A 17,500-nucleotide genomic window follows, 5' to 3' on the forward strand; every position below is an offset into this window, starting at 1 on the left:
CACACACATACACACACACATATATATATATATAAACAATATATGAGTATATGCATATACATGTACATGTATGTACATATAGATACATAACTAGGTACATGATGTGGCAAAAGAACATGGACAAAATGATAAACAAGGTACAACAAACAAGCAGGCCACATAGAGAACATATCCTTCATCAGCTGCCAAACACATTTACATTCATTCATATACATAGAAATACACGTGTATGCACACACACACACACACTCATTATGAATGTACATGCAAAACACATACATACATGCTCAAAAAACATACATACATACATATGTACATTTGCACAAGAGAATCTAAGAGATAAAAATGTTGATATCTGCATATGTCGGTGTGCATGTGTGACATGTAAGTCTGTGTATGTGTGAGTACATATGAAGTTGAAATCAGGCAAGTAAATAAGTAAATAAATGCTTATGAAATTGCCTAATTGAGATAATCTGATTTGTAAGTTTTTAAATGAGATTACAACAATTAACTCATATCAGTGATGCAATAACCACCAGAATAGATTTGTTGCATCGAAATATAAATACATGCACATATCTATTTATCTGTCTGTCTGTCTGCCTGCCTGCCTGCCTGCCTGTCTGTGTGTGTGTCTGTCTATCTATCTATCTATCTATCTATCTACATACATGTAAACACATCTGTACACGGAGTGGCTGTGTGGTAAGTAGTTTGCTTACCAACCACATGGTTCTGGGTTCATTCCCACTGCTTGGCACTTTGGGCAAGTGTCTTCAACTATAGCTTCGAGCCGACCAAAGCCTTGTGAGTGGATTTGGTAGACGGAAACTGAAAGAAGCCCGTCATATATATGTATATATATATATATATATATATATATATATATATATACATATATATATATGTGTTTGTATATGTTTGTGTGTCTGTGTCTGTCCTCCCCCCCTCCCCAACATCGCTTGACAACCGATGGCGGTGTGTTTACGTCCCCGTAACTTAGCGGTTTGGCAAAAAGAGACCGATAGAATAAGTACTAGGCTTCCAAAGAATAAGTCCTGGGGTCGATTTGCTCGACTAAAGGCGGTGCTCCAGCATGACCGCAGTCAAATGACTGAAACAAGTAAAAAAAAAAAAAGAATATATACATGTAAACATATGTACACATATATGCATATACACATATACATGCACATACGTGAAGGCGCGTGGCCTGGAGGCAAGTTGTTGCACTCACAATTGCACTCAAGATTGCGGTTTCAGTTCTCTAACTGGGAAGTGCATTGTGTTCTTTAGCCAAGCATTTCATTTCATGCTGCCCAAGTCCACTCAATGGACTGGCATCTCGTTTATGGAAGAGAGTTGTGGACTTAGTGACTTTTACGCCAGCGGTGTGGCATAATTTGAAAGCTACAACAATGTAAGGAAGAGCATTGTGGCCAGCGGTATATAGCACTTGACAGTCTGGTCTGTACTGCTACATATGTACATGTAAATATACATACATATATACGAGGTGGTATCAGAAAGTTCCCGGATTAGTTATGTTTAATAAAAAATAACTTATTTACCTAAACTTTGTATGTATACATATATATTTACAAATATATATATACACACTCACACATAAACACATGCACATACGTACATATCATAAAATTATATATATATATGTATGTGGTTGCGTGTGTGTGAGTGTATGTATGGGTGTGCGTGCACACACACACACACACACATATATATATATATATATATATATATATATATATATATATATATATATATATATATAGTGTTAGGTGTGATGTATAGAAATTGAATATTGAGAAAAAAAGTCGTCAGAATTTTGGAAAAAAAATCTTTTTATTTCTTCATTATTATTACCGCTTTCTCGAACATGTCAAGTAGAATTTTGTGAATGTACAAACAGCTTGTTCATTTATATAAAACAGATGTTTTTCGGGGGTTTTGTTCAGGAGAAGAGAACATTGTTCTTTTTTTTTGTGTGTGAGGTTCCATTGACAATGGAGATGGATATACATACATACATACATACATATATATATATGTGTGTGTACGTGTCGGTCTTTGCTCCTACCATTACCACCACCATCACCACCGCTTGACAACTGTTGTTGGTATGGCTACGTCCCTAAAATTTTTGAGCTTCGGCAAAAGACACCGATAGAGTAAATATCAAGCTTAAACACAAGAACTAGGGTCGATTTGTTCGACTAAAATTCTTTAAGGCTCAGCATGGTCGCAGTTTAACGACCGAAACAAATAAAAATAAAAGATAAAGATTTTCTTTTTTGCGTACACTGACTGTTGATTTTTCATCTATCCTCATTATTTCGGCCAACAGATTTGGACATAAGAGTCGGTATGTTTAATCAAAGGGCAATGCTTCGTTAGACATAGTGGAAGACCCTTAATGAATTTTCATCAAACTGCTCGATTAAATACGGTTCCTTAAGACAAGAAATTAAAACCAGAAAATAGACAAATTTCAAATCACAACATGAGAATGAAATCTTCAGGGTGTAACTATACAGGAACTAATTATCATCTTAATATACACACTGAAATTGATACTAAAATACACTGTTACGAAACTATTCTCGAAAATATATTTAAGAGTCTTCTCCCTTGAAACTTAATTTGTGACTTTTTGTCTCCCTTGGATACTTATGAACGTTGTTATACTGAACTCTGGTCCTAGGTAGTATAATGGTAGTATCCTCACTTGCTACAAAGAAACCGGAGTTCAATTCCCAGTCGGGTAGTCACTCAGAATTTTTATTTTCAATGGTGAGCCACTGCATAATCTTTAGACTATCAAGTGGAGAATTGCAATATACAAGATTCTGTGCTGAACATAGTTGTGTTTATAAAAATAGTGGTTCTTAAAATTTTTGGCTCGCTAGTACAAACAGGATAAATTGAACTCAAAACACGTGTGCGTGCGTGCATGTGTGCGCGTGTGCGCGTGTAGCTTGTCTCGCGACTGCAGTTTCAAACTACTGTGAATTTTAGGCGAATTAAGAATGGGTTGGCTGTTATTTCTAGCGACTTGAATGCCCACATAGAGCATTTTAACATGAATGTTGAACTTCACCAACTCACTAGTATTGCAACTTAGATCAAATTATTGTCTGAGTCTGGGTTTCAAGACTCAATCTATTTATTACTTATGGATTCTTGGGGATAAAGATCAATCACGGTCTGAAATTTTGTCCATAGGCGTATGATACCCACCCTACTCCCTTACTCAGGGTTCCTCATTGGATCGCTTTAATTGGAGTTATTGTTGTTGTTTGACTCTCAGCTCAGACCTCATCGAGCAAACTTATGACTATTATACTTGTTCCGTTCCAATATAACATCATCCAATACAAGACGATGAGATGATAAAATCGTTATCACACCAGACAAAACATTTCGTGGCATTTCGTCCGTCTTGAAGTTCTGAGTTTAAATTTCACCGCGGTGAGATTTCTCTTCCGTGCTTTCGGGGTCGATAAAATAAGTACCAGTTGAGTACTGTGGTCGATGTAATCATCTTCTCCCTCCCCTGAATTTACTGGCCTTGTGCCAAAATTTGAAACTAATTTTACATTATCCAATGTTATCGTTCTTCGTAAGACAATAGAATGTGATTTGGAGGAGATTTATTTAACTACTGATTCTAGAACGACGAGTGATCACGTATAGGCTCCCTAATATTTTACCCCCGTTTACTCTGAATCCTTTATGTGTTTACAGAGCTTCTGTGACTGGCGGGATAACGAGTGGTAAGTATCCTCAAACCGATGAAATAGCCTCCAGTACTTGTAGCAGGATGGACATGGTTAAAGGCACACAAGAGCGGACCAGGTGGCGGTGTTAAACCAGCGATAGATGAAATCTACCGCACAGGAACTCAGAACGCAAAAAAAAAAAAAAAAAAAAAGCAAGAACAAATAATGCAAGACATCTCCGTTCGACGCTCTAATAATCAATGCCGACTATAAAACAAAGTACTGTGGACTGGTCCTTTATTTTATAGATCCCGAGAGGATGAAAAGCGAAGCTGGCCTCAGTGGGATTTGAACTCAGACCGGAGAGAGCAGTTACAAATACTGCAAAGCATTTTGTCCTACGCTCTAACGACTCTGCTAATTCATTCGTTTTAGCATCAGTTGAACGGATCTGGTTCTTTAATAATTTATTGATCCCGAAAGGAAGAAAAGCGAAGTTGGCCACAGTCCGGTTTGAACTCAGAGCGCAGAAAAGCGGAGCAAATATCTTTTCTGCTATAAGCACAAGACCTGAAATTTTGGGGGAGGGGTTAGTCAATTGCACCGGCCTGAGTGCTTAACTGGTACTGTAGCGAAGGTATCACCAGTCTAATGAAAGGAGTCACTAGTATGGTGAGTTCACTATATTCGTAGTTAATGTGTAGCTATAGCCCAATGGAGTGTTCATAGTCTGGTTGAAGTGATGACGTCGACGGTAGTAGCGTGTCGATACTGTCTCTGTGTGTTTGTTCAATAGTAATTGATATACAGAGACAGACGGACAAAACTCAACTTGTTCGATAGCAAAGTTTATTCACAGTAGTGGGTTGCGTACAATGTTAAAGTCTTGTATAAGATTTCTGTGAAGAAGTAAGTTGTGTTTTATAGAGAAGTCTATAATGTGAATGAATGCGTGACGACATTAGACGTACTTTGTGTCTATAGAAAGAGACTTGATAGAAGTGTTTCTAGAAAGGATGGGAGGTGACGGCATTGAATTTGGTCGATACTGTTAGCGCACTTGGACGAAGAATTGTGTTCGTGTGAGAGACGCCAGCGTAAACGCGATAGAACCAAACTACCAGCCGGGAGTCCTTAGAGAAAAGAACTCAATTAAACATGGCAGCAGCCACATTATATAAGTGATAGTCGGACGTAGTAGAGAGAGAGCCAGTTCGGATGTAGTAGAGCTGTAAACTTACAGTGTCATTTGAGCCTACCTTGAGATTTAAAATGTATGTTTTTACTAATGCTAGTACAGACATGCTACGGTACTTATTTTATCTACCCCGAAAGGATGAAAGGCAAAGTCGACCTCGTTGGCATTTGAACTCAGAACGTAAAGACTGACGAAACGCCGCTAAGCATTTTGTAATGCAGTTTGTCCTACGTTGTAACTATTCTGGCAATTCGCTTGTTTTAGCAGCAGTTGAAGGGGCTAAAGGGATTATGTGCTAGTTTATATTTAGAAATGATCGCATAAATTCTCACGATATTAAGGAAGTAACGATTAAAAAAACATAAGAATAATAATAAAAAAAAAGCTAGGCTTATAATTTTTTCTACAAAATTGAGGGTACATTTAGTAGGAAACTAATATACATTAATAGCAAAATGGATCTATGAAACGAAAAGATGATGGGAGTTTCTTTTTTGCGCTTAATCAGCCTACTGAATAATTCAAGGTTGATTAATGCATAATAAGGCCAGCTCCTTTTCTCTCTTCTCTCTCTCTCTCTCTCTCTCTCTCTCTCTCTCTCTCTCTCTCTCTCTCTCTCTCTCGTATTATTGTAATTATTTGACAATAGGGGAAGTTATTATTTAACAAGGTTGAAAAGCATTCGAATTTAGCCGGCAGCGAGAATTAGCGCGTCGTTACAATGGCAACATTAGGACAGTTATGTGTGTGTGTGTGTGTGTTATTGTGTATGCGTATGTAAGAGAGAGGGAAAGAAAAAAGAGAAGTAGAGAGTACCTCTGTATGAGAAAGGAAGAAAGAGAGAGAGAACGCGTGTTATTGTGAGTTTGTGCGAGAGAGAGTGTGAGAAAAAGTGGCAGAGAAAAAGTAAGAAGGAGAGAGAGAGAGAGAGATTGGGAATTTAGTGTTCCCAGATTAAAGCGGAACCAGTACGGAAATTACAATAAAGGAAACTAATGAAAAATACAAGTTTTACTTTATTTTTTTTGAAGTATTTATGAATATCTGTGTCAAAAGAAGCAAAAACTTCGATTGAACATCCAAATAAATTAGTATTTCCCAACATTTTAGTTTCATTCCTCAGATCCTGCTAGTGCAGTCGATTCTGTTTTTTGCTGCCGAGGGTCAATGTCGAATTTAAACATGAGCCAAACAATATTAGAAATGTAGTCGCGATAGCAGTATTGTTGTTGCAGTTGATTTCTCGCTCATCCCTGTGCTAGTAGACGTTTGTTGTTGTTGGCACTCCGTCGCTTACGACGTCGAGGGTTCCAGTTGATCCGATCAACGAAACAGCCTGCTCGTGAAATTAACGTGCAAGTGGCTGAGCACTCCACAGACACGTGTACCCTTAACGTAGTTCTCGGGGATATTTAGCGTGACACAGTGTGACAAGGCTGACCCTTTGAATTACAGGCACAACAGAAACAAGAAGTAAGAGTGAGAGAAAGTTGTGGTGGAAGAGTACAGCAGGGTTCGCCACCATCCCCTGCCGGAGCCTCGTGGAGCTTTAGGTGTTTTCGCTCAATAAACACTAACAACGCCCGGTCTGGGAATCGAAACCGCGATCCTATGACTGCGAGTCCGCTGCCCTAACCACTAGGCGATTGCGCCTCCACGCTGCTAGACGTATGACCAAAGGTATTCCAGCCGCGACCGTCTCATCATTTTTCATTTATTTATTTATTCTTTTCTTCAGGCACAGAGTGTCCCAGACCACATTATTCAACGTGTTCTTTGTGATGATAGCGTGATATTTGATCTAAATTTGGCTGCTATTTCTACTTGGTCAAGCGACCTCCAACAAAATAGGGGTGAGGAGACGACGGCGGTGGGGAAAAATTTTTTTTGTTTGGTTTTGTTTGGAAATCAGTAAAGAAAAAAAGAACAGCTTAAAAAAGATTAACAGTTGAAAACAATGTAGATTAGCGTGATAAAATCGATGTAACTATTATTATTATTATTATTATTATTATTATTATTATTATTATTATTATTATTCCGCCGAGGTCGACTTTGCCTTTCATTCTTTCGAGGTCGATAAATTAAGTATCAGTTGCGTACTGGGGTCGATCTAATCGACTGGCTCCCTCCCCTCAAATTTCAGGCCCTGTGCCTGTGGTAGAAAGGTTTATTATTATTATTATTATTATAATTATTATTATTATAGAAGGAACAATGTGTGTCAAATGAAGGAACAGAGTGTCAAATGAACTTCTAATTGTCATTCGTCTCAACACAGACATATACTCATACATACATGCTTATATATATATACGTACACACACACACGTATACACATACAGAGTGATACTGAAATCTATAGCGAATTGTGGCCATATAACACTTAAGGTACAAGAAGAATTTTTAAGCAATTACAATTACATGCTACAGTAATGAAAAGCGTCAGCATTAGCGAAAGTGTTTTTCAAAATGAGAAAAATGGGCAAGGGAGAGAATTCCGAAGTTTAAATTGATTAAAAATGAAATGCAGCCGAGGAAATGCGCTTGATGTTCCATCTAATAAGAATTATCAAGGAATAAGTCTCCAGTCCTTACTTTTGCTGTAAGAATTCACAAGGTTTTTCTATCTTCAAAATAATTTCATACTCAACATCGAATAGGGATAGAAATAACGAATGAGATAATGTTGACTTACCTTAGCAACATCAATTGCAAACGAGTCCAGCAATTCATCCAAAGTTTGGTAACCTTGGAATTTTGTGTCATCACCGTCCCATCCGGGTACGCGAATGACCTTTGGTTTCCGAGCTTTTTCACAGATATCAAGAATGTCCCTGACAGTCACATCTCCTTTCCTTCGCTGTAATTTGCTCCACATAGCTTCAGAAGTTGAAGAAACTTCAGCTTTCAAAGGAACATGCTTCATTTTACCGGCAGAAGTCTGTTCGCTGCGATTTGCCGAGCGATGATCTTTCTTAGGTGGTTCCTGTACTTGTTGTTCTTCGTTGACTTTCTTGTTGAAAATGTCAAAAGCCCGCGGGCGATCTTTGGGCTTTTGTTGTTGTGGAGCAGTTGTCGCTTCTGTGTTGTTCGTTGCCGTGCCATTTGCTGTTGATGTTCCTTTGCGTTTGTCACTTCTGTCTTGAGAAACCTTCGAATTAGAAGAGTCCAACATAAATGTCTTATTCCAGTAATATTTTTGTCTGCTAATGACAAGATATACATTTTTACCCATTTTCATGAAGGAAATTTATCCCTAAAAAGCTAAAATTGTAACGAAAGTAGAGATGAAATGAAAAAAACTGGGTTCTTATATAGATATTTCATTTCATCTCTTTACGAAAATTAAATTTTAATTCATACGAAAAAAATAGCTTTGACATTACGAAATATTAATGGATCAGTGCGGACATAAATTTATGTCTGGATTCGATTTTGTTTTTAAAGAAATCTTTGTGAATTAAAATAATAGATTCATATCGAAAACACACAGAAAAAAGAAAAAAAGTTGAAATCTAAACATTTGTTTTAAAATCCATATTGTAAATACATATATTCATCAATATTTCTCGAAATAGAGGCTCGGACAGAATATATTAAAAAAAAAAAACTTCAGTTTCGAAATGAGAAGAAGAACGAAAGTGCATCTCTTAGATTTAATACAGACATAATGTACAACACTAGATGCACATCGAAAGTCGGAATAGTTGGAATATCCGCTTGGCACGTCAACCCCAGTCCAAGTACTTTCACTACTAAAAGATGTGGGTTTGTTGAAACTAGCTTATTGTATTAATTTCATTCATGGTTGACATGATATAATATAATCGGGGAAATAATCTACAGAAATCTTATTGTATGTTCAATTCTTACTTTTTGTTACTGTATCACACGTATGTGTATGTACGTATGTATATATAAGTGTGTCGGTGTATGTCCTATATATCATAATCGTTTTCCTCTCTTTTTACAGCTGTAAGATATTTATCCGCTTTAAATTATTAAATAGGTATTAAATAATTAAATCGATAGAAAGACAACGAATTGACATGAAAGTGAATTGTTAATTGTTTTCCCTCTCACTTGTTGTCAACTCTAGTGATATTTCTGAGAAGAGTCGCAGCTCTGCAATATGAAATGATATGAATGGAGTGAAAATCATTATAATTTTTGCTGACGAAAGCTGTCGTTAATACCATAATCTCACTGAGCATGTATATTTAACCGAATGAATGTTTCACCTGGAGTGAATGTTTCACACGTACATATGAAGATTCACTAACTTAATGTAGCAAGCGCGATAATTTTAATTAATCGAAACTTGTACTTGTGTCAAGGTGAGACAAACATCGTCAAACAATGCTTAACTAAACCAAACAAATACATACAGTACATCATGTTAATACACATACTAGACAATACTATAAAAACCAGAGCCAAATGGAATAGCTAACAAAAGGTTCTATATTTTAAGAAAATTTAATCGCAGTTCGTTCACAACATTAAAATGTCCTTTAGAATACATTAGTCCTAAATATTTATTATTTTTCTCTTAATGTTTTGACCATACTTATTTTCTCTTGAACAAAATATTCTAGTGTTAAGATTTTAATTGGAAAGTCAAATTTAATTAGCCATTAATTTCAATGATAAAAACAAACTCTGTTTGGTATCACTTTAATGTGTAGATTGCCTGGTCATTTACACATAAGTGTGCAGCCTAACCCTCACTCTAAAACTTTACTCTAACCTCAACCCAAATCCGAAACCCCAATTCTAACCCTAAACCTTAATCCTAATCTTAACACAAATCAGCTCATTTCTACGGATACTGTGGTAAATGATACACTAAAGTAGTATTCTCTTTTATTCTATGAGAACTTATACTAGTAACGAGTTTTCTGTAATAGTATTATTAGAAAGTTTTGAATTTGCTCAATGAAAATAGTTTTGACTTACCTGTCTTTGTGGGCCTCTTCTTTCATCCAACATGTCTTCCACAGAACTTTGTCTACTTGCTCTTCCTGGTAACGGCGGCTTTCCACCCCGCATGTAGCGGTTAGGCGAATCTTCACGCGAAAAGCCACCGCTATCGCTTGCACCTTCAAAACCTTCCCCAGGTCTAGATCCCGGGTGGCGATATCCACCGTGAGACGGTTGTCGGTCATCGATTATATCTTCACGTGAATTTTCTCGTCTAATACGACGACCAGACTCATTGGAAGTTTGTCGTGATGGGGCCACATTTCTTCGAATATTTGCATTCGGTGATTCATCTCTTGTGAAAGCATCTGAAGAACTACCAGAACCTTTTCCAACTTTACGGAATACATTCTGATTTACTTCTATATCGGCTTTATTAAGGTCTGATTTCCGGAAGTCTTTATTGGGTAGGTTTTGGCCCCTCTCAGCTAGGGAATCAATCTCACTGCCTTTGGACGGATGCTTGTGTGCTCGGTATTTATTTCGGCGATTCGGTGAAGAATCCCGCGAAAACGTTGGAGAATCTTCTCTTGCAGAACGTGACTCTTGCCGACTGTAGCGTGAGTCTTGCTTCCATCGGGAGCCACTTCTTTCAGGTGAGACTTCACGAGGTTCAGGTCTTTGATGTCGGTTATAATTATCGCGATTTTTCTCAGCACCAACGCCAGGATGTCTGTGAGGTTCTGTGAGGAGATTTTGTTTCCAGTGTTCAACTTTTTCAATGCTATCCCTTAAAGAAAGGTTCTCTGGGGTTAGCGACGAATTTTCTGATTTTAAGGCACCTTCTGGTTGTCTTTCTTTGCTACCATGGCGACGTCTTCTAGGTTTGTCATCCAGTATGCTATCTCGCGAAGACGACCGGCTAAAACCGGGTTTGCCGTCTCTGCTTCCCCCTTGGGATCGTCGTTCTTTCCGAGAACTCCTAGACTCTTCATATTCATGTTCCTGTATAGAATTAGGATTTGGAGTACTTGTTCTTGGACCATATCTCCATTTGCTTGGAGCACCATCGTCTTCAAAGGCACTTAGTTCCGATTCAAATTCATCTCCTCGCCTCCTAGATGAACGAGACGGGGTTGGAGCGTCACCATAAACTGCTTTCCTCCACGTTCTTTCTGACGGCGCGTCGCTTATCGTTCCATCTGGCGGCGAATCTCTGTAATTTCTTCTGTTGTGTCCGCTACCACCTGTTTCATTGTTTGTTATACCTGATCCCATTTCTCCGAGAGGTTTGTTAGCGGCTTTTTCGAATCTGTTTCTGAATTTTGAGAATTTATCTTCTTTGCCGCGGCCTCCCCCTTCTTCTTTATCACGTCCTCCACCACCTTCTTCGTCACAACCACTACCTCTCAATCCTTTTCTGCCTCCTCCTCCCCCTCCGCCTCCCCCACCGCCTCCGCCTCCCCCTCCCCCACCGTCTCCTCCGGCTTCTCCTCGCTCTCTAGCTAGACGTGCTCTTCTCGTTTGACTGAGCTCCTGTTCTCCGCTTGGAGATGTCTGTGTACCGATATCCTTCGTCAACTGTTCACTGATACGAAACCGTCTGTAAGTCTCGCGACGCACTTCCTTCTTCGGGATTTTGATCCGTTTCGTTTTCGATATGGCGTCTTTTCTGTTTGAATCTCGTGTGATTTCTGGTCGTGGTGATGTACCTCTGCATACTAAGTATCTGAGAAAAAAATAAAAAGAAAAAGAAAAGACACATAAATATGTATATGTGTGTGTACATACATACATACATACATACATACATACATATGTATAAAAAGAAAAGGAAAAAGAAAACTTCTAACAATGTAGAAAACTTTACTAGAACCTTTATATTTCGGGCACAAAACACATCCTCAGGAGGAAGCAGTCCAAGAAATGTCTAGTTACATCGAATTCGTTATTTATAATGTAACGAATTCGATGTAACAAGACATTTCTTCGACATAAAATATAAAGGGCTTTGTAAAACTTTCTGCGCAGGAGTGGCTGTGTGGTAAGTAGCTTGCTTACCAACCACATGGTTCTGGGTTCAGTCCCACTGCGTGGCACCTTGGGTAAGAAGTGTCTTCTACTATAGCCCCGGGCCGACGAAAGCCTTGTGAGTGGATCTGGTAGACGGAAACTGAAAGAAGCCCGTCGCATATATATATATATATATATATATATATATATATATGTTTGTGTGTCTGTGTTTGTCCCCCCACCACCACCATCGCTTGACAACCGTTGTTGGTGTGTTTACGTCCCCGTAACTTAGCAGTTAGGCAAAAGAGACTTTGGCTTACAAAGAATAAGTCCTGGGGTCGATTTGCTCGACTAAAGGCGATGCTCCAGCATAGCCGCAGTCAAATGACTGAAACAAGTAAAATAAAAGAAACCAATAACCGGCTGATAACAATAAACATAAATACCTTGATGAGCTGCTAGTTTGGATAATAATCCGTTGATAACATTATCTGCAATTTTCATAAGCAGCTTCCACGTATCTTTTGTCTTTATCTTTTACTTGTTTCAATCATTGGACAGCAGCCATGAATGGATTTAGTCAAATAAATCGACTCCTGTTTTCATTTTTAAGCCTGGTAATTATTCTATCGGTTACTTTTGCCGAACGGCTAAGTTACGGGTACGAAAACGAACCACTCTGACTGTCAATCGATGGTGGTTGGCTACACACACACACACACACACACACACACACACACACACACACACACACACACACACACACGACAGGCTTCTACACAGTTTTCATTTACGAAATTCACTTACAAGGCATCGGTCGGTCCGGTGCTATAACAGAAGATATTTGCTCAAGGTGCAACGCAGTGGGACTGAACCTGAAACCACGTGGTTGAAAAGCGAGATTCTTGAATACACGGCCATGTCTGTTAATCCAGTTACACTGTATACTTGCACTTATACATTTACAGTGAAATCTGCTTATTGTAATCACTTTAGGACGAAGCGTTTCCTATAACAATAACCGGCATAATAAACATAAATACTTTGGGAAGCCGTTAGTTTTGGTAACAATCCGGTGATAACAATATATGCGATTTTAATAAGCAGATTTCGTTGCATATAATTAAAAAAAAAAAACGACAAACAAACCGGAAAAACCAAGCCAAGAATGACGTACCTGAAATCACGAGTATTTTTTTCAGCTTCTGGTAGACTGTCTTCCGAATCACTTCTGGCGTCGCGTTTGCTGCGATATCGTGTGGTCACAGACGATTCTGCTGCCCGCCGACTGCTGCGAATGGATGGCGGGGCACTAACTTCTAAACACCTCCCTGATCTTCGTGGGTAATCTTTTCCGTAGTCTCGGCTGCTTGAGTAGTCGACACTCGAACGGCTCCGACGTGTGTAATCAGTACCAAAGTCGAGAGGAGCTGAAACCTGTCGTTCCAGTTTACGTGTGGACGGAGATTTGTCTGAACGATATGAGGAATATGTGGAATATGGGGAGGCACTGCCGCTGTAGTCGTATCTGTGGGTAAGGAGAAAGAATAGTAGAATTTAATAAAAAATGAAGTGTTAATGTCGTACTAACAATACAAACCAAAACGAAACAAACGGAGCAACGGCAAAAAAAAAAAAAAAAAAGAGAGAGAGAGAGAAAAGAAACAGCGAAGCTATTAGGTGGATGTGACGAAGGAGAATTCTTTAGTAGCTGCACCAGTAACCATTTACTGGGCCTTTGAGTTTGATGGAGTAAAGAGAGGAAGAACCACGGCTCATACGTTATCCCTGGGAAGACACTCTTATCTGAATGTTTGCATCAGAGTAGACTCCGCTAACGACACCCAAAGAGTTAAAATAGGGTGATGGACTAAGGCCATCCTTCAACAATATGTGCAATATGTCAGACAGAGCTTCCACACAGTTTCCGCCTATTCAGTTTCATTCACAAAGGGGTCATGCAATGGCGACTAAGTTGATTACATTGAACCCCAGTGTTCAACTGGTATTTATTTTATTGACTCAGAAAGGATGAAAGACAAGGCAGACCTCAGCGGAATTTGAACTCAGAATGTAAAAGATGGACGAAATGATGCTAAGCATTTTGCCCGGCGTGTTAACAATTTTGCTAACCCACCGCCTTATAACTCGTCTAATATTCTTTTCTACTCTAGGCACAAGGCCCAAAATTTTTGGGGAGGGTGCCAGTCGATCACATCGACCCCAGTACGCAACTGATACTTAATTTATCGACCCCGAAAGGATGAAAGGCAAAGTCGACCTCGGCGGAATTTGAACTCAGAACGTAAACAGAGACGAAATACCGCTAAGCATTTCGCCCAGCGTGCTAACGTTTCTGCCAGCTCGCCGCCTTATAGCTTGTTTAATATTAACATCTCCCTAGTTCCGCCGAGGTCAACTTTGCCTTTCATCCTTTCGGGGTCGACAAATTGAATACCAGTTGCGTACTGGAGGCCATCTAATCGAATGGCCCCACCCCCCAAAATTTTGGGCCTGTGTCTAGAGTAGAAAAACTTAAAAATACACACTGACCTACAAAATAACCAAACTAACCTCCGAAATCTACAACTCACCCAATCAAACAAAACCTCTTATAGCCTTATAACATTAAAACTCTCTTAAGAAGCAATATAATAACACTTATTTAAAATTAAGTATATAAATATCACAATTCACAAAAGACAAAATAAAACAAAACAAAAAACATACAAAAACGAAATTATCATTAATGTTATAAAAAAGAGAATTTCAATCTTCAACTTAACCATAGTAAAATAAATTAACTTTCTCTCTAAGCCCACAATCTAGTAATTTATATAAACTAATTTTACTATTTAAAAACAATCTAGGAAGTACATTGTGATCAGAGGTGTACAACATCTTCTAGTCTGGCCGATACTGTGTTGCCGTGGTCTATCTATCTATCTATCTATCTAGAGAGAGAGAGAGAGAGAGAGAGAGAAAGACAGAAAGAGGTTAACTACCGATTTTCCGTTATCTTTGGGTTCCAAAGCCTTGGGTCATGGAATATTTATTCATCAACACACCTCTAACCTATTAATTATACATCCCGTGTGCATCTTAAGTACCATGAACAGTTCTACTTTATCTGCTTTACTGACTCTCTCCGTTCTCTTACCTATAGTAACCATTGCAACGGCCAATATTAAGCTAAATAAGCAGTAGCGTAAATAATTTTTTCTTCTAATAAGGCCTGAAATTTTGGATAGGGCGTGGGGTGGGGTTCTAGGCGATTACATCGACTCAACAGGTACTTATTTCATCGACCCCAACGCTCGACTGGTGCTTATTTCATCGATACTTATTTTATCGACCCCGAAAGGACGAAAGGCAAGGTCAACTTCGATGGAATTTGAACTCAGAATGTAAAGACGAACGAATTACCACTACGCATTTTGTCCGGCTATTTAAAAACAATCTAGGAAGTACATTGTGATCAGAGGTGTACAACATCTATGTAATAGTGTAATAATATATAACTATTACATATTATTACACTATAACATAAAGCGACTCTACTAACTCGCCGCCTTATGTAATAGTGTAAATAATGGATTCAAATTTTGGCACAAGGCCAGAAACCGGTACTGAAGGTAAATCGATTATATCGACTCCAGTGATCAACTGGTACTTATCGACCCCCGAAAAGATGAAAGGCAAAGTCGACTTCGATGAAATTTGAACATAGAACGTAAAGACAGACGAATTACCGCAACGCACTTTGTCCGGCGTGCTAACGATTCTGCCAACTTGTCACCTTATGTATGTATAATCTAAATAATGCAAATAAACACACGGTACATACACCGTCACCTGTGGCGTCTACAGGAATTTCAAGTCACCCTTCGTAATTTATCCGGATTAAAGATTAAAGGAGGTGTTGGACCATCAACTGTCGGAAAATCGCTGGCGCACCTGTGTGCATATGTGTGATGCGTCACATATACACCAAGTGGTGTTGGCTAATGACGAGGACACAGTACCGAAAGAGATTAACTGGATTACCATCAAGAAACTAACAGGTAAGTAGAAGTGACCATCACTCACACACACGCGCGTATGCACTCACTCACTCACTCAACCACTCCGTCACTTACAAACTCACTCATTCACTCATTCGCAGAATCGCAGATTTTAAGGGCAAGGCCAACTGGCAAGAATCCTCGAAGTGGACCACGGGCGAGATTCTTGGTTAAATATCCATAGCCTCGGATGATTTACTTGCGAATCCAGCCGGAACATTTGATTTTGTTAAGGCTTGTTTCTGATATGAGCGCCTGTCAGAGGTCCTTGGTCCCAAGATGCTGACGGAAATATATATATATATATATATATATATATATATATATATATATATATATATATATATATATATGTGTGTGTGTGTGTGTATTTTGGGAAGGATATATATATAAATGAATGAATGGATGTATATGTGTGTGTGTGTGTATTTATATATAAGTATATATATGGATGAATGGATGGAAGTGTGTGTGTGTGTGTTGTATACGTCATAAGAATTTTATGAAGATTCAGGAGAAGGTGAAATAATTGTATTCTGAAATTCTCGAAGTACTTATAAAGCATATTAATATTGGGTTGAGAAACGTCTTTTGCATAGACAAAGTCGAAGGTATCTCGTGGGACAATGGTAGAACATCTGTCATTCTACAAGAAGTGTGGGTTCGTCTCCGACGAACAACCTTTGACCTCTTCTATCTAAAAAAGGTTTTCCAGCTATTATTTATAGCTTTATGCGTGCTTCGAGAATGAAAAAAAATTATACATACATACAAATGCACACATACACACACACACACACACATATTCATACAGCAATATATAGCAATTTATTCGAAGTAGAAGTTTCCCTTAGTTGCTATTCAGATATTTCCGGGTCCGTTCTACAACACAACTCTGTGCAAAACAGGAAATTATTCTGAGTAAAGACGGAGGGAACCCTTCCGTTCTGATTCAATGAACAAACCTTACTACACGTATTGAATATATTTCTTCTTCTCGCGTCTGTAGATCAGAGACACAATAGATTTTTTTTTTATACCCAGACCTATTCCCCACTTTTTTTAGGAGGAGGTAGCCACAACAAGACACATACCAGGCATTCTATTCATTTCCCAGCTCAAAGAAGCGAGCCCCGTTCTCTGCTCGGGTCAACGCATAGAACGCAACCCCCAATATCAGCAGCGGGGCCCGACAGCATACGCTGGTTTACCCCGCCGCATCATGCTGGTTCTGTACCCCTTTGAGTAACATCAAATTCATTCATTCGTCGACAAACGCTCTCTAAGTTTTCCTATCATTTATAAATTCTCTTGCCTCTCTCACTCCAACACCTCTAATCACCAAAGCTTTCCTCACTCCATCCATCCACACAAACCGAGGCCTGCCTCTGGTTCTACTGCCTATCACTTCTGTCTTCACCACCCTCATTACCATCTGCTTCTCATCCATCCTCTCCATGTGGCCAAACCACCTCAACATTCGTCAACAAGACACAATAGTACTACTCTTAAAAGCAAACAGATAAAACAACATGAAATGGAAACGTATAGGA

The 17,500-nt window shown here is 38.8% G+C and overlaps 1 protein-coding gene and 1 long non-coding RNA gene across 52 annotated transcripts in view; one reads left to right on the forward strand and one right to left on the reverse strand.

Annotated features, from left to right (window-relative positions):
* The window catches only part of LOC106868745 (FH1/FH2 domain-containing protein 1), a 357,696-nt gene that overhangs the window by 145,213 nt on the left and 194,983 nt on the right, over positions 1–17,500 (reverse strand). For all 48 annotated transcript variants that reach the window (XM_089357753.1, XM_089357767.1, XM_089357752.1 and 45 more), the window contains 3 exons: positions 13,061–13,411; positions 9,904–11,596; positions 7,640–8,095 (listed from right to left, as the gene is read on the reverse strand). In XM_089357753.1, the coding sequence (XP_089213879.1) occupies positions 7,640–8,095; positions 9,904–11,596; positions 13,061–13,411 (2,500 nt within the window). The remainder of the gene's footprint in view (positions 1–7,639; positions 8,096–9,903; positions 11,597–13,060; positions 13,412–17,500) is intronic.
* The window catches only part of LOC128248733 (uncharacterized), a 181,110-nt gene continuing 178,503 nt past the window's right edge, over positions 14,894–17,500 (forward strand). For 2 of the 4 annotated variants that reach the window (XR_016243194.1, XR_016243191.1), the window contains exon 1: positions 14,895–15,947. This is a non-coding gene — a long non-coding RNA (uncharacterized LOC128248733). Of the gene's footprint in view, positions 15,948–17,500 lie in introns of all 4 variants that reach the window. The other 2 variants (XR_016243192.1, XR_016243193.1) reach the window with 2 other exon arrangements.

Source organism: Octopus bimaculoides, chromosome 9, assembly GCF_046866305.1.
Source record: "Octopus bimaculoides isolate indiv1 chromosome 9, ASM4686630v1, whole genome shotgun sequence".
Lineage (NCBI taxonomy): Eukaryota > Metazoa > Mollusca > Cephalopoda > Octopoda > Octopodidae > Octopus > Octopus bimaculoides.